Source organism: Pieris napi, chromosome Z (assembly GCF_905475465.1).
Source record: "Pieris napi chromosome Z, ilPieNapi1.2, whole genome shotgun sequence".
Taxonomy (NCBI): Eukaryota; Metazoa; Arthropoda; class Insecta; order Lepidoptera; family Pieridae; genus Pieris; species Pieris napi.
Window position 1 is genome coordinate 8,431,315 of NC_062259.1, and position 25,516 is coordinate 8,456,830.

Consider the following 25,516-nt stretch of genomic DNA (forward strand, 5'->3'; position numbering starts at 1 on the left):
GATAACTCTTTAAAATGATGGTGTATATCTAAATTTGTTTTATATAGTATGCCTTGCTCTTCATTTTGTTATATATTCACATAATTTGAAAAAAGTTTAGATTTTATAAAAAGTGCTCCATTGTCAACAACTTTAATATGAAATATGTTGTCAGTAACTAAAATTATAACATACAAGTAATCAATTATTATACAACTTCAAACATACTACATATATATATATAGTATCTTTTAATAAATTATATAAAAAATTGTTTACATTTATATTAACATGTAAAGATTTAAATTAATGTTGGATATTTAAAGGGATGGGGCAAATGTGAAAATAAAATCATGACATATTGTTTATTATGCGTTTCACCATTGTTATAATTATTGACTTACCATAATTGTAATAATTAGAGCTAGAAATGCAGTTATTTTTACATTTATTGAAACATTGAGGACACATTATTCATAATAGGTATACACTTTTATTTAACCTGATAAGTATATAATAAAAATGTTTTTGGTTTTATTAAAAACCAAATTTGTACTTAAATCAAGTAAATAATAATAAAAAATATTATAATATATAAACTCTAATCAATTTAACATACATCCATCATCATGTGTCATTAGACACTAATAAATATAAATCTAAAGAAAAATTTAATACATAAAATACTTGTTCTATATAATATTTCTAATTGATTTAATCATTACATCTATTAATCGAGTTGCCTACATAGAGATGAATAACAGTAAAGCCAATAGGTTCCTGTAGTTCCCAGTAGACCTGAAAATTATATTTAATTTACATTTAAAATCTCTCTCTGTGAGTGTTTGTAATAAAACTTCTAAATGGCTGGAACAATAGATCTTTTTTTTTAAATAAAATTTGTTAATCATTAGAGTTAATCTGTGTCCATGATACTAATAAAACAAGGGAACAGCATTTATGTTGCATGAAAAATTATGACTAATATACTTTCAAGTGGTGCTGTTTTCAGAACTGAGTCAAATTGTTTGTATAAGCTTTAGTTTTTGAGTAATATTATTTATAGATACTAGAAAAACAACCTTAAAAAAATATTTTATATGAATTTCTTGCTTAGCTTAGTTCTTGAGGTCTGTTACTAGTACTCCAACAAAGATCATGCGAGCATTCCAGTGAAATAAAAAAATAAAATATGTTTCTTATGGAACAAAAGATACAGGTATCACTTATTCAACGTCATTAAATTTGAAATGGTAGACACCCCTAGTCATCGGCAAAGAAGACAGTAATGTTCCTCAATATTGTAAATGTCTTAATGAAACTGTTCCCCTTGTTCTTCACTCATACCACCAAGATTTTGTGCAGTCCAAAAGAAATCACTCCAGGCTCTTTTTTAATCAGTCATGTAACTATTAAAGTTATCAAAAACTCCGCTTTAAGTTTCTCTGTTCTCAAACTTTAGAACTTTATAGTAATGTCTTTAAAAAATCAACATCCCAGCTTTCACAAATTGTTTCATAAGCCCTAGTTGATATGTAAAAGTGGCAGTATTATGCAAAATTGGCAATTTATCACAATTAATTTTCTCAGAACATTAGTACAAATATCAGACTCCTTATCTGCAGAAAAGAATAAAAGCAATGCAGTTTCTTGGTAAGGTTACTATGAAATTCTTGTTTCTTAGTTTAAAAGATTTCACTACTTTAATTAAAAGGTAGGATCACCAATGCTTTTTTAGAAAGGTGTGACTAATGAATTGAGGTCTATTAAAAGTTTGGAGCTCAGAAAAAAATATCTGGGATAAAATAAATTGCCCTACTTTCATCACTTGAAGAGATTTTTCTAGTCTTACTCGTGGTCAATTCATGTAGATGAAGGAGCTTTGGGAACTAGCACATTGCTCGAGTACTGGACTGGTTGAAGTAAAGATAACAAGTTAAGTTAAAACCATTTTGGTTGTTTTCTTAATCTCATTATATGAACCACACAAATGATTTGATATCTTGAAGGTTGGAAAGTTCCCGCCACATCAATGGTGGTGGTACTTACAATAGGTTCTTTTCTTATTCGCCCATAATATCATATGAGCAAACCAGTACTTATCGCGGGTGTCCAAAAGGAATCCACAGTAATTAATTTACATCTGCTTTATGAACTCCTCCAACACATTTAGTAATTTTTGAAAAGGATTGCTTTATAGATATTTCTCATCTTCAACAAAAAAGTGTTCTTTAAAAAAAAACAGCTTGGTTGATTTCAAGTTATGTGACTAGCTACAAAAAATGTCTGATAGTTATATCTCAAAAACTAGAGCTGTTTATCTTATTCTAATCAAATACCTCAAATTAGTAAACAACAGGCATTAAATGTTATGGGTTCAATCACAAAAATCTGATAGGCCATCTGATGATAAAATAAAGATATCTTATTGCAAGTCATAATATGTCACTACCTGTCTATAAAGCCAGCAAGACTGCTTAAAAACTAAGAACAAAAATAATGTAACAATTTATACTAATTTTATGTATATGGGAATAATTACCTAATTATTGAGCCAGTCCCAGGAATCATCATCTGCGTTGGGTTTTTTCTTAATGGTAATGTTCTTCAAATCTAGAGGTGGACTGGATATACCAACTTGAGACAAATCACGCGTATCAATGTTGTTTTGTGTAGCCACAGATTTCCATGGTGGCTGTGATTGCTCGTCCCTAAACAAAATTGGTAGTTGAATTTTTAAATAAATATTTTCTAGATAATTTTAGGCTGACTATGGATGAAGTGATATGAATATAAAGTACAATTACAAGTGATAGATGGTATAAAATAGATTAAATTTCCTATCAGAATTAATGAAATCAATATCTTTATTATACCTTAAATGTTACTTATGGAATGCTTATTATAATAATATTAAAGAGAATGAGAGGATGTAATTATCAAAATAAATTCAGAAATCATAAATTATGACATTTAATATTATAGAAAAAAAATTCAGAGTATTTTGTTTATGATATTTAGTTTATTTACCATTTAGGGAATGGTTCCGAATTAGAAAACTTCATAGCACCGTAACTTTGTGGTTGGTTATCAATACTAGTATTGCTTGCTCGACGAGGTTCAGATGTGCCACGTAGAGAACTCCAACGACCGCCACGGATCACCTAATAAACAAATAGTAATGTTAATTCATCCTAAAATTCAAAACAGCTTATAAATTTCCAAAATGAAAATTTGACAAAATTTGCTGCATTTTTTTAATAGGTTATGGTGCGGTAAGTCTGCCCTTCTGATGTTGTTGTTACCAAAATTACTATGCATGGTTTCAAATTTACAAATTATTATTGTAAATGATACATACACACTATCTGTCGGGGTTGTCCCTAAGATATATTATGAATAAACAAACAATTTTTAAAATATAGACATAGATTACCCTTTCTGCAACTACACTTGTCATTTCCGAGACTTTTTCAGTAGTTGAACGTGCTGCTTTAGTCATGGAAGTAGCAAATAATGACCAGCCCTTAAAAAGTAAAATTATATTTGTTTATTCACCATTAAAAAATATCAAGATATTAAAGTTAAAAATATATGAAACATTTTAACTTATGAATTTTAATAGTACAATCTTTGTTTTACCCATGTACAACATTAACATAATACCATTGGGCCAGTTTGCCACCTGGAGCAAAAATAGGTTAGTTAATCAAATTCTTAGCACAATAAGATAATACTCACTGATGCCAATGAAGACAATGCATTGTCCATTATTTGGTTATGATTATCAGGTGAAGTTGGTCTAGATTGAGACTGTTGAGTATTTCCAAAGCCTGTGTAACGGTTACTACCATACTCACTGCTAATGAAAAAGTACTGTTAAATTTATTAAACCTAATAGAACTACATTACACTTAAAGACTAAATTAATTAGAATCAGACTTAGAAGGTCAGACTTTTCAAGAAGGGTCTAGTTTTGTTCTAGTAAATATAACAAAGTTAAATTTGATGCAATTCAATAATTTAAAATGTTCAGATCTTTACATACAAAACCTAAAAGTTACTAAAAACTCTTACTGATAGCTGATATTATTTTCAGAGCCACTGCCATGAAAAGAAGTTTCATCAGATGAATAAGAATTCTGTGATTGATTCCACTGTGTAGGGCGCTCAACTACTTCAGGTTTAAAATCAGAAGGACTCCAATCAGAGCCAACAGCTAGAGCGGCTATCTACAATAAAATGTATAGTATTATATTTAAATAAAAACAGTTAATAATGTTAATAATAACAAATTCATACCTTCTGCCTGTACATAGCAGCTGCTTTGGTGTTATATTTCTGAGTTATCTTCATATCAGGGGAATAATCAGCCTGTTCTTCAAAGAACTCTTTAGCTCTTGAATTTCCACCAACCTAGATTTGTGTAACATTTAAAGTTATAATGTGATTTAAATTACATATTATATAAAGTGCTATAGTGATCTTCAATGATAATAACATTAAACAAATAAGCATATAATAGAAAAGTTTTTTGGATTTTTAATCTAATGGGATGTAGTATTCTGCGTACAATTGCTCCATTTCCGTGATCATTTTTCTTTATAGGTAATTTGGTATAAGGTACTACAGATATTTCATATTTTGTTTATATTTACTATATGAAACATGAAGATAAACCAAAGATAAAATTTTAACTTTAATGTTAGTTAATTTATTTATTTAAAAAGAGAGCAACACAATAATATTTTACATCTAGAAAAAGAAAAAATAATGGCACACCCTCAGAGAGACTTGTAGTTATTAACTATTATATATATAACAAAGTGAGTGAGCAAAATATAAATGATCACGCGCGTTAACAGTTAGTATTGTATTATGTATAACGTCTTAATACTCACTATCATTTTGTCCAATTCTATATCTTTCCATTTGTCCATAGTTACAGAACGTACAAAAGAAAGATGTACACCAAGACTACGATGAACGCCAGAGCACTCCAAACAGATCCATATGCCATAAGTTACCGAAACCCATTGTGGATTTAAAGTACCACATTCAAAGCATTTCTATAAAGATATAAACAATAAATGACGCTCTTTGAAAAATAGTAGAATAATATAGTAAGAAAAATAATACAATTAATTCATACGTACTTCGTTCTCGTGTAAGTTACGAATTGAATTTAATTTGCGACGTGTCCTAGGCGAGGCCATAATTATATTTACAATTACTATTTAACTACACACTAATAAATCTAGAAATAAGTTTCTAACTGGTAGAATAAATTTTATAAGGCTATATGTAATAGTTTCGAATTCGATTATTTTTTTAAATTACGTGGAACTTCGAAATATATTCGATCCTACAGTTTATCACAGATTAGTGATTACCTATTACAGTTTACCACAGATCAAGTAGACAGTATACTAAAAGGGGTCATATTCTATTATGTCCGTGTGTATGCAAATTTAATAGATAATGCACTTTATTTTTTAACCATTTATACCGTCGTGGATTGAGTCAGTTGCGTATTGCAAGCATAAAATTTAAATTAACAATTTAATTAGAAATACGAACGTAGTAATCTTTCATCTGTCTCAGAGAGATACAAAAGGTTAACTAGGTTTATTGCCACTTCTAGTAAAGCTCCGGCACATCTATCCGGGTTGAGAAAGTTGGAAAGAATATAAGGTTGAGTGTGGTGTTTTACAGGGGTTCGTTATGGACCCAATCCTGTGGTACATCTGATATAAGTACGTTCTTCGTGGGACTACTGCAAGGTCTGCCTAATAAGTGTTGCCAATGAGACACTTATCACGTCAGAAGGTCGAATAAACCTTGGGACCTTAGTAAAGATGCCTTAACAGTAGTGTATATTGTAGAAACTACTGTTAAGGCATCTTGACTTAAATCCCTAGGAAGCATCTTGCATGCTCGCGACGGCGGGGGTGGCACAGATTGTAGCGGATATTTTGACGTGAAGTCAATCAGAATTATTGTAACTAACTTGTTTTAAGTACTACCTTGTTTTTTTAGAAAATATATTGTAAATTTAAACCATGTTCAGTTCAACCCAAAAAGATTCAGGTTTGTTCGTTTTCTGCCAAGAGAGATCCCTTTGTCGTGTCTCCTAATATTGAAAGCGCTCTCCTTAGAACTTCATACAGCCTAAGAAGTCCAATTCCGCAGTCATCTGAAAGGAAAAGCCAAACTGGCTTCCAAACAGCTGGGTGTTTCGGGTATAGGTCGGTTATCGAAAGCTGGGTCACAGTACTCACACTAATGCAATTTCACTATACAGTATGTTTAAAAATAGGCTCGTCGAAAAAATATCGATACATCGATATATCGATATTATTTTTTCAATGTATCGATATTTTTGAGCGATATTTAATGTTTCGATGTATCGAGGTATCGATATAAAATTACAAGTATTGAAAAGGTATAAAAATCGATATTTTTTATAATTAAAAAATCCTAAAAAAGAAAACTTTTTTTATACTAACATTTTTTAACAAATTACATTTTTTTTGTCTTTGGTCGACTTGATTTACTGCGTTTTAATTTGGTACTTAAGTTGGCTTTTAAGTTGGCAACTCTGTCTGTCAATGTCATTTCAGTGTCAGTGTCTGTGCTTCAACTATCCGTCCGTCTGTTATCCGTATTATAACCTCAACGCGAGCGTATTTCTGCCTGCATTTGAGTTGATTATAGTTTTCAAACAATCTAACTAATTAAATCAATAATTAATTCACGTATGTGAACAAAATAATTCGAGCATTCCAGTCATGTCTGTTGTATGGAACTTTTTCAAAAAAATAGACAGACAAAAAAAATGATGTCTATTGATTAGTATTTATCTAGTAATGTAAGATGATTGAAGTAGATTAGGCCAAATAATTTTTTTTTCCTATCACACCGATATATCGATATATCGATATTTTTAAATAAAAATATCAATATCGATATTGATATATTCAAAAATTATCGATACAATATATATCGATACTTTATTGCATTTCCGACATCCCTATTTAAAAATATTACTTTTTTGCCAAGCTATATATTTTAGTCTACTCTGGTTTTAGTAAGGTTGGGTGGGTTGTAAATAAATAAACATGTGTCAAATACATATAAATATTTTTTGCATACGAGGGTGGATCCAAAAGTTCTAAGCCCGACCAAGAACGTATAAGAGTAGTTTGTGTAAATAATTTTACATTTTTCGACATAAGCTCCATCTAGATCAACACACTTCACTTTTACTTCACTAACTATTCTTTCAATACTCCTCTTAGAAACCCCAGTCGCATCTGATGTCAAATTAAATATAACAATTTTTCATTAAACTGTTTTTATTAAGATGCTTAAAATAATTAAAAACATTGTGCACCATTTCACGAGATTGCCCTGGTAATGTTTGAAAAAAGATCAACATGTATAAAATAATAATAATATAAAACAATAAAGATCAACATAAACAGTAGCAAAAGAAAAACAATAACTGTCTCTTTTATACTCACAAGCTTGACCGAGCGCGAGAGAGACGGACAGTCTTTTCGTGATGTATTTGTGATTATATTTCAGTTTGACATCACGTCTCGCGCTTATTCACAGACACTACACAAGCACAAAGTGTAAATGTGTTGAAGCCGCCAGCTTTAGATAACATACCCCTATAGGTATGTTATCTAAAGCTGGCGGCTAACCAGTATTTCATTGAGGTACAGCGTATGCACTATGCACCTCTACACGCCTCAAGTACGACCTCATAGAATACTTCTCACGCTTCTGGGCTGGTGCTCCCAAATACCAACTTCTTCCTTTTGATCAAATACAGTGAAGTGCTTGTCAAAGTTTTAAGTTGAGTAATTTTAGCATTATTTTTAGAAATCCACGGTAATTTATCACTGTTTTTAGATGACGTTTAGCACCTATTTCGTGAATTCGAGCTGGCAACCCTGAACTGTGGTGACTGGTGAGAGCTGAGATTTGTTTTATACTCATCAGTCAGTCTTTACTGTTTAAATTTTAGTTGTGTTCAATACTATTTACGAATTATTAAATAGTCTCTAATTGTTAAACAATACTTATAAATATCGTGATAATATAATCAGCAGTTTTGAGGACGTGATTAACATTTTATTACACTTCGTATTCGCGGCTTTTGCGGCATCCGGTTGCTACTTCATATATACAAATTGTTTGTACGAGATCGCAATATGGCTCTAACTAACATTGAAAAGGAATATGAAGATTTCGTAAAGAAGAACTCTTGGTTACTTATTTATTACGTATGTATGAAAAGTAATCGAGCATTACTTTTTGATATGTGCCACGCGATAAAAGGCTGAGTACCCACATGTGATATTTAATTAATGTATCCTTTTAGATGAAATCTTTTCTTTAATTATAACCGCGATTGTTTTTGGTCCATATAAAAGCTTGTTATCACAACAACAGTGCATAATTTACTTTCTATAAAACTACTTCTATCTTCTTTAGTAATAGACTGCCAGCACATTTTTTTGTAACTACCTTCCAACTTAAATCCTAATCCTTTCTGATCAGGACTTCGTACTATTGTCATACAATCTGTATCAAGTTGAAGTATTAATTAAACTTAACCTTTTTTTCCAGAAAATTTGTAGAGAAGGTCAGCCGCAGAACTTAACTACTATAGAAGCTAAAAAGCCTCAAAACAAACACTTAAATAGGTACAGAGATGTTAGCCCATATGACCATACACGTGTTAAATTGAACCGAATCGAAAGGGATTATATCAATGCCAACTATGTAAATGTATGGTTTTTTTACCATATTTAATTTTAATTCTAGCTGAATGAGTAGTTATTAGTAATACTATAAAATTGCAGATACCATGTGCAAACAGAAAGTATATTCTTACCCAAGGACCATTAGCTGCCACTATGGGACATTTTTGGCTCATGGTATGGGAGCAATGTTGTACGGGCATAATAATGTTAAACAGATTGATTGAAAATAAGGAGACAAAGTGTCACCAGTACTGGCCTGGTGAAGTTGGATCAGAGTCTATTTATGAAGATGTTCAGTTGGCAGTCACACTTATTAGTGAACAAAATAAAAATTACTACATACTCAGAAAATTCAAGTAAGTGCTTCTCATCATTATATAAAACATTAAGTTAAACATTAAGTTTTGATAATCCTTTATTCTTGGAAGAAAACTATAATAAAATTTGTGTTGTTATAATATAATATATGTATAATTTATTTTGTTTATGATCCTGCTATGCGTTACTATCTAATAACTTAGTATATATAAACAAATTTTTTAAGAGATACCTAACTAAGAAATTTCACTTAACGGACTTTTTACTTTTTGTGTATGTTTGTCCATAATACAATTTCAGCTATAGCTGCTATAAAAGTATAGATATTTTCAGTTTCTGGCCACATATGAGATTTTTCATAATATATATTTTTTAAATTATAAATTTTGTTGCGGGGACAAATAATTTTTAAATATAATTCTAGGCTATGCAGTTGAAATTGTTTGAACTTTTGTTAATTTTATGTGATTGTGTTTATGTGTTTTGTAAACTATTTGTGGTTGTACTTGGTGTCAAAGAATTGATTATATTTATCAGTCAAACTTCTTGAATTTTTTGCCTTCTCTACAACTGACAATTATGAGGCATTTTTCATGATGAGTCAAGGATATTTACTTAAGCCTTAGAATTATTGTTAAAATTTGTGTATCAATGGCCACTAAATAGTTCTTTCTGGTATAAAAATGTATGCAATATTGTTGTTATGTTTGCCATGCTTTAATCCTTGGAAGAGAAAATAATGTGATTATGCTTTTATTGTAATGAATATGGCTTTGCAAATGTATTTCACTGACAGTTGTTATGTTTGCGATTGTATTTTTCTTCTTCAAATAAAATGTTATGATATCATTCAGAAATTTTACTATATTAAATTGCGACTAATTTATAACGATTTGTTTATGGTCTCATCACATTTGACTTGTATATTATTACAGACTGCAAGATTTGGAGAGCATGAAAACGCGAGAAATCTTACAATTCCACTACATAACGTGGCCCGACTTTAAAGTACCAAAATCACCAACACAATTTTTAGAATTTTTAAGCGATGTTCGATCTTCTGGAATTTTGGAGTCTAGTGGACCACCAATTGTACACTGTAGTGCAGGAATCGGTCGATCTGGTACTTTTTGTCTTGTGGACTCTACCCTCTTTAGCGTAAGTAGCTTTTAGTTTTAGAACCTTGGTAACACAGAAATGTATCTATCAATTTATTGTGAATAAAAATTATACTTTTAATTTTGTAGATGGAAAGTGATGGAGTTAACAATGTAGATCCTAAGGAAATATTAAAAAACATGCGGACACAGCGTATGGGTTTAATTCAAAACACGGATCAATTCCGTTTCTCATATCTGGCGATCATAGAAGGTGTTAGAAGATTAGACCCTAATTACGTGAGTTAATATTTGTAATTAATTGATTATATAATTATATTAATGTGTGGTAGACTAGGCATGCATTTTGGCTGTTGGGTCAATAAACTTTAAATATAAATTCTTATTCCATGTGGTATTTCTATATCAATTCGTGTAGATCTTCTGTAAATACAAATGCGCTGATAATAACCTATGAATTTTTATTTCAATGGACAGAAAGCGGCGCCTATAGAGGAGATATATTCTGAGGTTGATGTTTCATCATCAGAAACTTTAAATATTGATCCATCATGTGCACCACCTTTGCCACCGCGGGGAGCGAGTCTCGAAACTCGTCCGTGCTTTGGTCCACTGCCACCAGTTCCTGTGGACTCTACCCAAGGTATTTAAAACCAATTATTGTCTACACGATTTAGTAGCTTGCCAATAAAAGGGCTAAATAAATTAACATGACTAAGGGTCTGTTTCACAATGTATGGATAAAGTACCAAATAGCTATGCAACACATAAATTATTTGGAAGATAAATTGTGCTATTTGACACTTCATCGGTCTCATAACTTATGATGAACTTTATGTGACGTGAAACACAACAATAGTGTTTATTCTACCAATAAGTAATAAATAGCTAATTTGGAACTTATGTAGAACTTATCCGGACATTGTGAAACAGACCCTAAATCATCTACTTTGTAATAACCGTCTCTCATAAACGCTTGTATTTGTCTTAAACCTATTTTAGTATGATATATGTATTATACACATATTTAAAATAGATATATGTGTATAATAAACATATTATTACAGATGATTTGTGCAGTTCCAGTGACAGCTCAGAATATAATTCACCACTTCAATCACCATCGCGATTCGGACACCTCAAAGACGATAAAAAGGAAGAATCAGAGGAGCTGTAAGTTCTATCTTTATTTATTATGCACCCAAAAATTTATATTTTTGAATAATTCCTACTGACACTAATCATTTTCTTTGCCGGTTATTTGTACCATACATCAAGATAACTTGACGACTCATTGGTCTAGTGGTTAGTACCCCTGACTGCGAATCCATGGGTCCCGGGTTCGATCCCCGGCTGAGGCGAACATCGATGTGATGAGCATTTAGTGTTATTCTTAGGTCTTGGGTGTTTAAATATGTATTTATATGTATATATATATCTATAATATGTATGTATATCCGTTGCCTAGTACCCATAACACAAGCTTCACCAGCTTAGCATGGGACTAGGTCAATTGGTGTGAATTGTCTTTAAAAAAAAATATATATATAACTCTTTGATATTAGGATTAGGAACAGTACCTATTGACCTCTTCTACGCTTTTCGTTACGTAGACACCATTCTGGGTTACTGGATAATTTCTCCGTGCTCCTACAACTTGCCCACTGCCCAGTCCTTCAGCTTTTTAATAGTCTCTTGTTCTGATCATGGATTGTTCATCTATCAGCTGGTATCTTATAATTCCGACCATACTTCTACCTCCATTGCGTATTGAAATGTTATAGTTTCTTGATCTCCGATACTACTAGTGCCCATATGGCATGACATCCATAAATTTTGATTATATTGAAAAGACAAGGATGTATTTTAATAGCCCAAGAATATTTCGACCTGTTAGATATTCTTCTTGAAATGAAACGACAAAACTGACCAATTCATCGAGCACATCCAAACAGCTACAGATTATCTGCTTGAATGGGTTCCGGCCGCTGAAATAGTGATACTTGGCGATTTTAACGCCCACCCCAGCCAGCCAATCAGCATGGCTCTTCTCTGAAACGTTCGATCACGCGAGAAGATTCTTTCACAACTTTGCTTAAGCCTTGCAAAAGGGGTTTAATTTTAAGGCGGCCTTGCGTCATAAGCGAGAATGCGTTAATGCCTAGGCAAAAGCGGCGACATCTTGTCAAGCGACTAGCAGCGAACTTAAAAAATCCATATAACCCGGTCCAGGTCAGGTCATATCAATGACATATTGCAATTTAGCGACATTCATTGCTATGGGCAATGGGGATACTCTTTACTCTGGCCGTGCCGGTATTTGTCGGGCAGTTGTCGATCAGTATCTAACAAAGTGGCGTCTAAAGTCGAAACTCGTGGAGCCTATAACCCCAAGCAAAACACAACAAAAACAGTGTGTGTTGTCTTCTGAAAAAATCGACCGTAACCAATGTAGAGCGACCTTCGACTACCAGTCACTTTCCAACTTTTGGCTTGATCACTTGGCGTAGATATGTGGCTCCTGTCAGCATCTCTGTTCAGAGTTGTTCGGATAAATAACTGCAGCTGAGTTTCATCATCAGACGTCAAGGCAGAAGATGAAAAACCTTGACGTTCGTCGTTTTTTAAGGCAGTTTTTCCAGCTGTTTACATGCGCGGGGTCTCGACTTAGGGTCATTCAACAAAAGAGCGTATCGTCGTATCACTTAACATCAGATGAGCGTCCTGCCCGTTTGCCCACTGTTATATATAAAAATAAACCATTATCAATATGTATGACATAAGCCTTAGGAGCGTTTGTCACCTTCATCTTGTACAAATTTAGAGTCCACGTTTTTTGCTATGCATAAACATGCGTTCTAGATCTTGTGAGATTTTGGCGAAAATCAGGGAATCTTAGATGTGTTACTCAATTTTCATTAATATTAATACATAATTATCACATTCTATATTTCGAAAGACCTTTTCTACAAAAGCAGAATAATTTTTTTAATTAAATTTATTATATATTTCTTAGCGACCTTATATATAATTCTTCTAGATTAATTGGTTGATCAGAGTCCTCCAAATTATGACATGAATCTAGAAGTCAATAGCTTCGATATTCGATAATCGTTATAATTAATATAATATAATAATATAATCGTAATAATACACGCGGTATTTTATTAAATTAAAGGATTCAATCAGCCAATTTTGTTATACCAATACCAAGTTGATGAACGTACCTACCTAATTTTGCCGCTAACAAAACTAGTATGGCAATGGCAAATCCATTGGACGACAAAAATGAAAAAATTATTCATATTAGCTTGAAGCACTTTCATGTTATTAGATATACAATTTAGAAATATTAAAATTATTCATCATTAATCTTACCTATTTTTTCTTCTTACAGGTTCACACAAACAAGGTAAGTTAAATAAATATATCAGTTAGTTTAGGACCGCAATTATCTCCTAGGGAATCAAAACTAGGAGACAATTGCGGTCTCGTCAATAATATCTCGAAATAATAGATACAGGAACTTAGCGTTCTAAAATGCTTAGGTTTAATTTCCAGAGAGTAAAAATGTATTGGTTTACTAATAGGACTAAACATATAACTCACTCTGGGTTCAGGTTAACGTAAGTCACAAAGCTTATGTAAACTTTTATTGAGTCTGTAAAGTCACATAGAAATATTCTGGTTGAAATTAATTAAATTAACGCTGGCCATAGACGGACCGCATGTTGCAGTCGAGACCGACTGCTCTAGAGCGGTCGCGTTGAAGTCGTACACGACTGCAACACGACTGCATAATGCAGTCGGCTACGACTGCTTGGAGCAGTTGTGTTCGACCGCAAAATAATAATGATGCGAGTTCATTTACAAGATGGAATTCGATGAAGAAACACTGCTACTTGTACTATTATTACGCAAGCGCAGGCGTAGAAGACACCGTAGTATGTGGGTGCATCCAATACTACAATCAAGAGTTAGAGAAGACACTAAAATGTTTTTCAACTACTTTAGAATGTCCGTGGTTTCATTTGATGAATTAGTTAGTATTTTATTTGTGGAAGAGGCGCGCGGTCGGCAGCAACCGCTTGTTGCGGTCCGTGTATGGTGGGTCCGGCAGCTCTAAGCAGTCGACCGCACGGCGGAACTCGACCGCAGAGCGACTGCTCCGACCGCTCAGAAACTGGTCGTGCGGTCCGTGTATGGCGAATATGAATTTAGTATGGAAACTGCAGTTCGCCGTGCTGCGACCGCTTAGAGCAGTCGGTATCGACTGTAAAATGCGGTCACACTAAGGCGTGCAGACAAGAAAAGGTCACCAGAGTTCTTTGATGTTACATAATGTTCATATCTATTACAGCCAAGAAGGCCCGACATTAAGAGTAAAGGCTGGGACACAAAACTTGCGAAGACCTTTGTGGCGACTGTCGACACCAGAACCGGAGAAAAAACCAAAAAAACCCAAATGGCTGCCAATATCTATCATTATGGCATTAGGGATCTTCGCAATTGGATTTATTTACGTTTACTATTAACCTTTTTATTAGACATATATTAGTTCATAATTTGTGCAATTAACATCTATATCATGCATGTAACACAGTTTTAAGACTGTAATGTAATTAGTTTGTATCATAAGCAATTTTATATTTCTGTAGAAGACTCAATTGTGAATGCCTTTGTGATTGCTACTCAATTGGCGGGGGGGTGAAGTGGGCCCTTATTTGTCAAATTGCCTATTTTTACTTTAACACAATGTAGACAGTTGCCAATGGCAGCATGAGGGTCTGTCCGTTGTTGACTGATCAGAGAAATTAATAACGCAATGTTAAGATTTACAAAAAGAGGAAACGTGCATATAATAATACATTGGATTCACTGCCATTTTTATGAATTTCAAATGCTGTATTATCTGATCTACAATTTTTTTAGGTAAATATAATATGCAGGTCATTTTATTTTGTTAGTTGGTTTAGTGTCTATTACAAAAGTTTTTAAGTGCGGTGCGTGCGTGTATTGATTCAAAATCTTATACAAGCTTAGAAGAAAATAGAAATGATCTTTTTTATATAGTTACTTTAATATTTATTTTCGAGCAAATTATACACTTTTATAATCATGTATAAAAGTGTGTTTAGTTGTGTCCTAAAACGTGCCTATAATAATACATTGGATTCACTGCCATTTTTATGGATATTAAATGCTGTATTATCCGATCTACAATTTTTTTAGATAAATATAATATGCAGGTCATTTTATATCGTCGGCTGGTTTAGTGTCTATTACAAAAGTTTTTGAGTGCGGTGCGTGCGTGTATTGATTCAAAATCAAATACAAGCTTAGAAAAAAATAGAAATGATCTTTTTTATAGAGTTACTTTCAAACTATTTCACCTATATTTATTTTCGAGCAAATTATACACTTTTATAATCATGTATAAAAGTGTGTTTAGTTGTGTCCTGAGATTTTCAATCTTTTTTTATTAGTAGCTGCATTTCCGTATTCGGAGAGAGGTGCATCTGTCATTTCTTCTTTATCTAAAATTAGCGCACAAAAGTATAAAGATCAACCTCGGCGATGTATGAACGCACTCTAATTGTTTAAAACTGCAGACCGGTATGAGAACGCGCGTCGTATGTAAAAATCAGTCTTTTATATTGTATAAGGTCTTTAGGTATGAAAAGCCCACCGCTAACTATATAATGCCAATGTATGGACCTATTATTATGAAATTTTCCTTCTTTCCTTTCTTCTATTATTTACATTCCTACGAAATGTATCCCTAGTATTTGTATATTTTTCAACAGATGAGTTCGGTAACAAGATATTATATTACTATAAGACTACTATATTCATTGTTATCGAATCTATCAACGACTTTTTATTAACAAAGGCATGTAACACATCAATTAAATTGTATACTACAACGTAGTTCCTATAAATTCTAGAAATCATTTTGTTGTGAAAAAAAATTGTGTAACAGTTTGGCAATCAAAGGTTCTACTTTACAACCCTCAAATAAATCGCCTCTACGTAAGATATGTGGGTGATCCGGCTTAATTGTAGGAACGCCAACCCACAATACAATTAAGTTATACATTTGCATGCCTTTTGTACTGAAAACATTTAAAATAATTATTCAATAAATAGTATTAAATCGTATTGTGTTTGTCTATTTTTATTTGTTAACACATGCGTGTGTAAAACTAAATATGAAATTTACGCCTATGATACCAAATACACCCATATTTTTTTTATAGTTTACAAAAGGCGACGAAATGTTTCCGTTCAAAGTAAAAAGATAACTTTTGATTTTAATATCTATTGAAGAGTTTTGAGAGCTGAGCTTAACTATAATGTTCTAATACTGAATTTTACACTAATTATTTAATAAAACGATTTATTTATTTTTATACATATACTATTGTTTTGCTGTTCAGACTTAAAGTTTCTGTAAAACTTTACCACAACTGTTTCTTCTAGGTTACCAAATTAACTATAATGTTCTTAACCACTAAACGCTGTCGTAAAATGCGAATACTATATTTAAAAAAAACTGATTAAAGCTACAATTGTAGACCACTTGTAACTTCTTGTGTTGGGCTAATCAAAACAACGTATAATTTTGATAATTTTATTAAGAGAACATTAAATTTTGACACTTATTAGTAGCTACTAAAACTTATACGGTCACTCATCCAATGAAGATTAAGATTCAGAAAACACATCGAGGTTGTGATGTTGGTACAGACCAACAACAAGAGAGGTTCGTTAAATACTATTAAGTTTGTCTTCTATACATAAAATTCACGGCCAAAAATATATCAATTAAAAGCACGTTGATGGTAACATCATTAAAACACGATATAAAAAAATATATTACACTTAGTACTTTATACAATCAAACAACACTGAAGAATACTGCATTTCATGCACTTTATCAACAATAAAAATATCAAATACGTATCACATAGACATGCCAAATACAAGAATATTTTTATTTAAAAGCTTAATTTGAATTTTTTTATGTAGAACAATTTATTAATGCATGCATTACGCATGTTTTTATATAATATATACCTATACAATTAATGGAAATGCCGTTCACATACCAACAATACTATTGTATTCTAAACATCAAGGGTATGTTTGAATTCTTATTGGGATTAAAAGTGCGAAATTCAATCACAAACAACGAGACCAGAAAAACGGGCAAGTTCACATTAAATGCCTTTTTATCCACGGACATCCAACAAATATTCTATACAACATTGACGTTTTTAACGACGATATAAAGATGTACCTATTTCTATATATTTTTCGTAACTACAATGAATCCTCGTTAGATTTTTGTTTACAGTTTATTAAGGTATATATGTATTTGTTATTATTAATTTAATTATGGCTACTTTAAATATTACAAGATTTGAGTAAGCAGACACATATAGAACGACAATGTTTAAAATCTGAAAATATTATTTAGCTTACCAATTACTTACCACATTCTCGGACGAATTCAATATAATTATTTTAACAATACAACGAGATAAAATTCTTAGCCATCTTTGCGGAAAGTTTCATTCAAATACGACCTAATTTGTCAGAATTTACCAACCATATTACAGCTATTTACAAATATGATTACTCTTAACATCATAATATAAAATCTGGAATCACACATGCAAAGCTCATAAAATACACACGGTACTGTTGTATAGTACCACAAAAACTGACTTAATAAAAACGTCAATTTAACTGTGTACCTATGTTGTGTTGTGTAACCAAATGTTAATTCAACATGTTCAACTTTGACACAAATTTACTGAATTTTAGAAATCTCGATTAGTAGCGACGATGACAGATTCCCTAGGTGCGTTTGATGTCTCGGGATTAGCTTCATCGTGGTACTCAAAACAGGGCATACTATACATAATTAATTCCTTCGGCGGTCTGGGCATTGGCACTGTGTTTTACGACGGAGTATGCGGCCGCATTCATCGTCTGTACCTATTACGACAAAATTTGCAGCTCAGCTGAGGTTCAGATAACACAGCTGGTGTGTGGCTACTTTAAAAAAATTCGAGATAAAATTCTTAGCCATCTCTGCAAAAATTTTCATTCAAATACGATATAATATGCCAGAATTTAACAACAAATAGATAGTTATAAAGATTACTACTCTTAACCTTATAATATAAAATCTGGAATCACACATGTGAAGCTCATAAAATACACAGGGTACTGTGGTACAGTACCACAAAAACTGTCTTAATAAAAACGTCCATTTTACTGTGTACAACATCAAATGTTAATCCAACATGTTCAACTTTGACACAAATTTACTGAAATTTAGAGATCTCGTTAGTAGCGACGATAACAGTTTTCCTTCATCTGGCGTTTGCCGCCTCGGGATCAGCGGCATCGTGGTACTCATGAAAGCAGGGTACTATACATAAATTCGTTCGGCATTCTGGGCAATGGTACTGTGTTTTACGACGGAGTATGCGGCCGCATTCGTCAACTGTATTCCAGCAAAAGTTGCAGCTCAGCGGAGGTCCGGATCGCACAGCTGGTGTGTGACTAGCTCGTGTGGTTTGTGCACTAGAATCAGTGGTCACAGTTTCACAAGAAGTGGCCGTAGACGTTGTAACTGGAAGAGTAACGGATTGCGATGTCGGGATAGTAGCAGATGTCGATGGTTGACGGTCTGGAACAGTGCGTATGTGTAACGAACCGACGGTGTGTTCGGCTTTCAATCGATGTCTCTGTGAATTTAAGTAACAAAATTTTGACACTTTACGGTGAAATATCTTATTTACCATTATGCTATTTCTAAATTCCACCCGTCTCTGTACTAATCGGTTATACGATATAATTAAATAACGATATTTAATGGTATATATAGGATATTTTATTTATATCTCGATTAACTGGAAATTAATTTTATCATATCGACCTACAATATTCAACATCTGAAATTTGATGAACTTCTCTATATCAGTGAGAATTACCTTAATTGTAAAATATTGTGGGTATGATTCATGTTTCTGAAGCGTGGGCGAAGAAAGTGTTGTAGCGATGGACGAAGGTATCGGCTCCGAACTTTGTTTTTGAATTTCTCTTTCCTCTGGCTGGACGCGATTCTGACGCTTAAACAATTTTGTGCGCCGCCATCGAAGGTCTACTTGAGAATCTAAATTATCTGTAAAAAGTATTAGTCAATCATTAAAAGTGTAGGCCTACAAAAATAACTTGTCTCTTGTCTTCCAATAGTTGCATGAAAAACTATGTTTTAGAATCGATTTGGTAATTTCGAAAAAATTAAGCAACTTTTTTATTTTTGCGAAATTCTCTTAGATTAAGGTACGCTGTTGTAAACATACTGTGACCTTAAGAAACATGAAAGGATATTCGACATTGACCATGTAGAAGAGTAAGGAATGGTGACAAAGTAAAGAGAGTATTTTATAAAATAATCAGATGCTTTATTGCCTATTTGGTATTAAGTGCTACGCACATATTTACAGGTTATCATGACAACTATTCGTATCGACATTTCAATTATAAATGGTAAATCCTTTTTATCATACATTATAAAGACAATGGTTTGAGACATCTTAAATATGCCAACTTTTATAATACTGAAAATAATAGTGTCCATCGATGTTTCTACTTAATCTTTTAAAAGAGAATTCTGGTAACCAATCTTTAAAACGGGTAAAGAGTTCCGATTCTATTACGCGTTGTTTAGCATAAAGAAACAATCACTAAATCTAAAAGATTGCAGTTAAAATATTATGCGACATAACGATAACCCTAAACTTAAATTAATTAAATGCACACATTTTGCATAGGATTGAGATATCTGTTTAATTAAAAAACAATAAGTACGAATAATCAAAATCCATTCTTATACTGCAAAAAGCAACGATATTCAAATGAATTTAGAAAATAAATTTCATTATTTTATACAATACAAATTATTATTATAATCAAACGACGGCGAATAGAGATTATCATTTACGTAAATTATTACAAAAAAAACCTATAAATACAGGATACAAATAAATGCGCGTTCTTGACAGACTTTTAGCTTTAAAACTTACAATAAAAATCAGTCGTAATGAAGAGATCTTTCAAGTTGTGTAAGGGCTTAAAATTAAGTTAATGCCTAGTACTATTGATTATTAATTTGTGCCAAATACAAGTTTAAAACAAAAAAATGCACGAAATATTTGAGTATTCACGAATTGTACAAGCAAAAGTCATCTATAAATTCATAACAAAATAGCGATTTCAAGTTTTTGAAAAAAATCATTATCCACTTTCTTCATCCCCTAACCGAATTGCGTATCCAGATACGCCTGATTCGTGAACTGAATGCCATAATATAAAATTCATAAAACTAGTACATAACATGTAAATTTGACCAAAATAATAATTGTAATATTAAAAAACTTATTTTAATGTGATCCGAACGCGTTTCACATTTTTGTTCTTATAGTAGTATTCAAACACACATCAAAACTTTAGTAATTTCTTACTATTTATCGACAAATAGAGAATGTTCTAACTATATGTCTGATGCATATAAATTTTTATTTGAAATCTAACTAAATACGCTTTAGTTAGAGGACAATACTTTTGTTGCAATTGTGTAAAATTTTAAATATAATTAGAAAATGATTTTATGTTACAATTAGTCAGAATTAAAAAATAATAATCCCGATGCCTGATTAATAGTACTTGTGATTGATGGAAATGGTTGAAAGTATGAATAACATAAATCTCTCTCAACTATCACAGAAATTATCTTCACTGGTGTAAATTATTTGTTTTGATGTTGAAAACTAAACTATATATATTACAAGTTAGGGGGCGTCCATAAATTACGTGAGGTGTTTAAGGGGGGGAGGGGGTCGAGTCAAATCTCATTTAATCTTACGATGGAGAGAGGGGGGGTCTCAGCAAATATCACGCAATTTTTTTTCTGATTGAAAAAAAATTTGGAAAACGGTTAACCCTAAAGGCCATCTCTGAAACTTCCCGCTAACTCCAAACCTAAACTCTCAACATTTCACTTATTTTGTTTTAGTCGTAAATAAAAGCACGAAGCAAATGTTTTTTTCTTTTTACAATAACAATCCAACGCGTTAACGTAAGAAACCCAAATTTTGAAAAATATCACGTGAGATTGGGGGATGGGGTTGAATAAAATCTCACGACATCTCACCAGGGGGGGAGGGAGGTACAGAAAATTTAAAAAAACACCTCACGTAATTTATGGACGCCCCCTTATTCAACCAGAGGTAGATTATTGAAATAAACCTTAGCTGCCCTTAAGTTGTTACAAAGTTCAACTATGCGACTTTTGATAGATTTATAGTAATTATTAATTCTGATCCTATCATTGTAATTATAATAAATTCGCTATCACATATTTTCACATATTTTAAAACCCTAACAGTAATGCGCAGTACGATAAAAAAGCTTTTACAAATATTTACTAGTCTTAGTGTACTATTGAGATCTAAATATACATGGCAATGCAACACCCATTACAGTATCACAAATAATTTAGTGCATCCAACTAATAATTTTACTATGGAATACTTTAATGGAATACTGGATAAATCATTACAAATACTTATAACATATTATAGCTCCGATCAGACCAAATCTTAATTTACATAGAATGATTGGAACAGTTTTTAGTATTAATGCTCAGGAGAAGCTAGTTGAGAGCATACTTTTCCTGTTCTTTTTAATTAATTAAAAAAAAAATGGTGGATGATCGTGAGCATATAAGTGTATCGTTCGATGTATGTTACAGACATTAAATCGCAAGCGCTGCTACTTATCTATGCCGTAAATAGAAACTTAATAGTTTGAGGTGGAGGTAAAAACTAGCGGGATGCAAGGCAGGACGCCATCTTGCCATGGTCACGAATATTCGAGAGCCGACATCCCGCTGATCGCGTTCTATTGCAGATAATTAACGTTTACGTTTAGGTTCTGGTTGTTTACTTGCACCTGGAAGTCTAACGGCCGTGGGTCAATAAAGCCCACAGGCACCGGGTGCGGCGGACATAACAGCGCCATTTGCTGATCTTGTTGGGGGATTTCTTCTTTCGTTTGTAAAGGCGGCGATGAATGTTCTCGCTTTATCCTACTCTTGATACTCGGCCTGTTATTCGGATATCCCTTCTTTTTGTACTCTAACCACAAAGTCCTGTTATTCACACCAAATAAACGTGCAGCTTTACAGAATCCTATGCCACCAAACCGCACTGCCTCCAAAGCACGTTGAAAGTTCTCAGCCGCTTGTGGATTGGTCGTGCGCCGCCTCTTCTGTTGCGTCAGATTTGGCATTTCGTGAGCGGTTGGGGCTTCAGTGGCACAACTCGGGCCGGGAGAGGGACCGGCTACTCCCAAGTTCTGGCCATAATCGGATATATCGTGATCGGTGTGAGAGTTCATTACGTTATTCATGTACATTCCCGGATCTGGTTGTAGGGTTCCACCTCCGATACAGGCATTTGAGTACCGTGGATAAGGATGTTCAATCATGCTCCACTGTCCCCCTGGGAAGAGAGATTAATGATTTCGTATAATACAATTTAAATAACAAAATAATTCAAACTTAAAATTAATATTCATTTATCTCCCTTCCCTGGAACATAGAAAATCTGTCCCAAATTAAAATGTCTAATTTACAAATTACAACTTTACAACAACAACATGCCAACATCATTTCTAATGATCAATATATTATGAAAATAAAATCATGAAATGCAATGAAAACAATTCTACAATCGAATTAACCAGGGTAGTGAGGTAATGATTATGAAATAACTTAAGTAATGTATGAAAATGAAAATTAAATATGAGAACATACCTGGGGCAATACCAACTGAATCGTCAATGGTCATAGGTTCAACATTCAGGTTATGTGGTTCATCAGCCTGAAACAAATCAACAAACTATTAAGATACAGTAGTTTTTAGCTAAACATATCATTTTTAATAGCTTCTTCATAACTTGATTAAAGTCTTACATTAAAATATCATATACCAAAATAAATATAGAATATAATATAAGTATATAATTTTTAATAAAATGCATGTTATTAAATAATAAAAAATATCATTATTATTTGTTCATAAACACATTATACTTTCCATTTTACCAAAATACAGAATATCCGTTAGATAATATAAGATAGACATTAGCTTAGGCAAACCTATTGATTAGCTACAGCTGAGTTAAATTTTCATTGTATTGGGTACAACTGAGTTAGTAATGCATAGCGTATGTGTTATTTTCAATGGTGAGATAATAATAAAACACAAGTTTTTATTAATGAAACCTGTGTAATTAGCTATATTGAAAGCTAAATTCAAACTTACAGATTCCATAACTTCTAATCTTTCATCATATTCCCGCATGCGTCTCTGTTGCGGAAGACTACTCAATGTAATGGTTTCTGCACGCACAATATCTTGTGAATTCTGCCCAAAATCTTCATGCTTAGTGTCGTCAAGCACTAGACTTCCTACTCCTATTGACCCCGTGGAACTCTTTCTGCGACTAAAATTAATGTAAATGATTACTTGAGTCATTTTTAAATAGTATTATTTAAAAAATAATACTATTCAGTTATAGTTTTTAAAATGTATTGTCACTTTTTTTTAAGAGATCATGTAGATTTCATAAATACCGTCGTTTTTTATTGTAGGGTGATGATGAAGGGGATGCTGAAGGTCTGAGTGACTCAACTTCACCAGATGATTGAAATTCCGAAGTCATGTTCTGCCTTGTCAGAGAAGTAGAGTCTGGCATTTCTGTCAAACCTTTGATTTTTAGGACTTTGGCTGTGTCAAGAACCTGAAGTTTATAAAAAACATTAGAGGTTTGTTTCATCAATAGTTTCTATTAGCATATATTAGTGAATTGATCACTTGGAGATATTTTATATTACCTGGGGTAACTGTTCTTCAGTAACATTAACTTCACCATAGTACATGAAGTCTACCATTGTACGAAGATTGGAAAATGTAACATCTTTTAGAATGACAATAGGATGGCGTGATGGGTTATCTACAAACAGTGCCTGGAACAGATAAGTAATGTTTTATTCATTCATATATTCAATTCTTAATATAGTATAAATATCAGTTTGTAGTGTATCTTTGCATAAGTGTATTATTACTAATAAGGTGCTATATTTCTTATAAATAAAAATTACAACAGCATAATATTTTTTTATTGTATTTAAAAAACAAAACAAATAACATTTAGAAATAATATTATAATAATCAATTGTTTAATGTTAATTGTTGTCTATTAAATATAGTATGAGAGATAAATCAGTATTACTAATAAATCCCTTATGTTATAGTATTTATGAAAAAAGTTATATTTTTGTTTACCTGAAAATATGTACTACACGCTGAAAGAACCACTTTATGAGCCTGTAAGTGCTGCCCTTCTGCTGCCAGGGTAACATCTACTAATGTTTTTGTATTCAGAAGTGTTGTAAACATTGAAATAAAGTTAGGTTGATGGTTATTCCACCGCAAACTGTATTGTTGTGACATGGTGACGCACTACAAATACAAAAGGGATAAGGTAGACTTGCATTTCAATTATGTAAATTTGTATTCACATTTCTACAAAATTCAAGGCATACATATTCAGTGTCACAAAACTGAGTAAAACCGCAAAGCAATCATGAATTACTGTGCCGAACTATTTGGAAAAAAAAAATTGTATTCGCATTAGCTTTATAAAAAGTTTATTGGACGGTACACATAACACAAACTATGAAGTAAATAATAGCACATAGCTTAAACACTCGGTTATATTATTTGACATCGCGTCACCCACCAACGTTATAATTAATAAAAATCCCTCCAACTGCACAGTTTTGATACGGTAAAATTTACAAAGAGAGCATTCATATCGTTTAAGTTCAGGCGCAATAATAATAAATGCAAAATATAATATGTTTAATGTATGAGTTCACGATTTAAATATTATACAAAAACAACGATTTACCGTGAGGCCATCCCGGACAAATGACATCAATCAATAACAAAGACAAAATCGAAGTCTAAGAATTTATGATTTGGAAGATTTACTTACCTTGTTCGATCGAACCAATATATAATATGTAGGTAAATTTCCACTTAAAACATTTATTTTATATAAAATCCATCAACCCACGCCATTTACTTTAAGGTAGGCACTAGGTACCTACACAAAAATAAAACCCACGCCAAGTGCATCCAGTGCTGCCACCCTAACTTAGGGTTACCA

The 25,516-nt window shown here is 32.4% G+C and overlaps 3 protein-coding genes across 6 annotated transcripts; 1 reads left to right on the top strand and 2 right to left on the bottom strand.

Annotated features, from left to right (window-relative positions):
• Positions 1–410: 410 nt before the first annotated feature.
• LOC125062566 (ADP-ribosylation factor GTPase-activating protein 1) lies at positions 411–5,366 on the bottom strand. Of its 2 annotated transcripts, none has more exons than XM_047668571.1 (9): positions 5,136–5,366; positions 4,881–5,048; positions 4,282–4,395; positions 4,057–4,211; positions 3,721–3,838; positions 3,416–3,505; positions 3,010–3,143; positions 2,522–2,690; positions 411–777 (listed from the first exon to the last, which is right to left on the bottom strand). In XM_047668571.1, the coding sequence occupies exons 1-8, from the start codon at positions 5,193–5,195 to the stop codon at positions 2,522–2,524; spliced, it is 1,008 nt and encodes a 335-aa protein (XP_047524527.1). In that variant the 5' UTR covers positions 5,196–5,366; the 3' UTR covers positions 411–777. The 2 variants fall into 2 exon arrangements, with proteins under 2 accessions (XP_047524527.1, XP_047524525.1); XM_047668569.1 differs by having other exon boundaries at positions 3,721–3,841; positions 5,136–5,365.
• Positions 5,367–7,966: 2,600 nt separating this feature from the next.
• LOC125062432 (tyrosine-protein phosphatase non-receptor type 1-like) lies at positions 7,967–16,357 on the top strand. 2 transcript variants are annotated; one of them, XM_047668355.1, is made up of 9 exons: positions 7,967–8,276; positions 8,623–8,784; positions 8,859–9,115; positions 10,013–10,235; positions 10,325–10,474; positions 10,673–10,838; positions 11,263–11,368; positions 13,593–13,607; positions 14,556–16,357. In XM_047668355.1, the coding sequence occupies exons 1-9, from the start codon at positions 8,205–8,207 to the stop codon at positions 14,728–14,730; spliced, it is 1,326 nt and encodes a 441-aa protein (XP_047524311.1). In that variant the 5' UTR covers positions 7,967–8,204; the 3' UTR covers positions 14,731–16,357. The 2 variants fall into 2 exon arrangements, with proteins under 2 accessions (XP_047524311.1, XP_047524312.1); XM_047668356.1 differs by having other exon boundaries at positions 11,276–11,368; positions 14,556–14,716.
• A 458-nt stretch (positions 16,358–16,815) lies between these two features.
• Positions 16,816–25,511, bottom strand: LOC125062167 (longitudinals lacking protein, isoforms H/M/V-like). 2 transcript variants are annotated; one of them, XM_047667853.1, is made up of 8 exons: positions 25,343–25,510; positions 24,628–24,804; positions 24,177–24,308; positions 23,916–24,082; positions 23,605–23,785; positions 23,094–23,160; positions 19,207–19,397; positions 16,816–18,960 (listed from the first exon to the last, which is right to left on the bottom strand). In XM_047667853.1, the coding sequence occupies exons 2-8, from the start codon at positions 24,793–24,795 to the stop codon at positions 18,583–18,585; spliced, it is 1,284 nt and encodes a 427-aa protein (XP_047523809.1). In that variant the 5' UTR covers positions 24,796–24,804; positions 25,343–25,510; the 3' UTR covers positions 16,816–18,582. The 2 variants fall into 2 exon arrangements, with proteins under 2 accessions (XP_047523809.1, XP_047523808.1); XM_047667852.1 differs by lacking the exons at positions 16,816–18,960; positions 19,207–19,397 and adding an exon at positions 21,371–22,779 and having other exon boundaries at positions 25,343–25,511.
• Between the last annotated feature and the right edge of the window lie 5 nt (positions 25,512–25,516).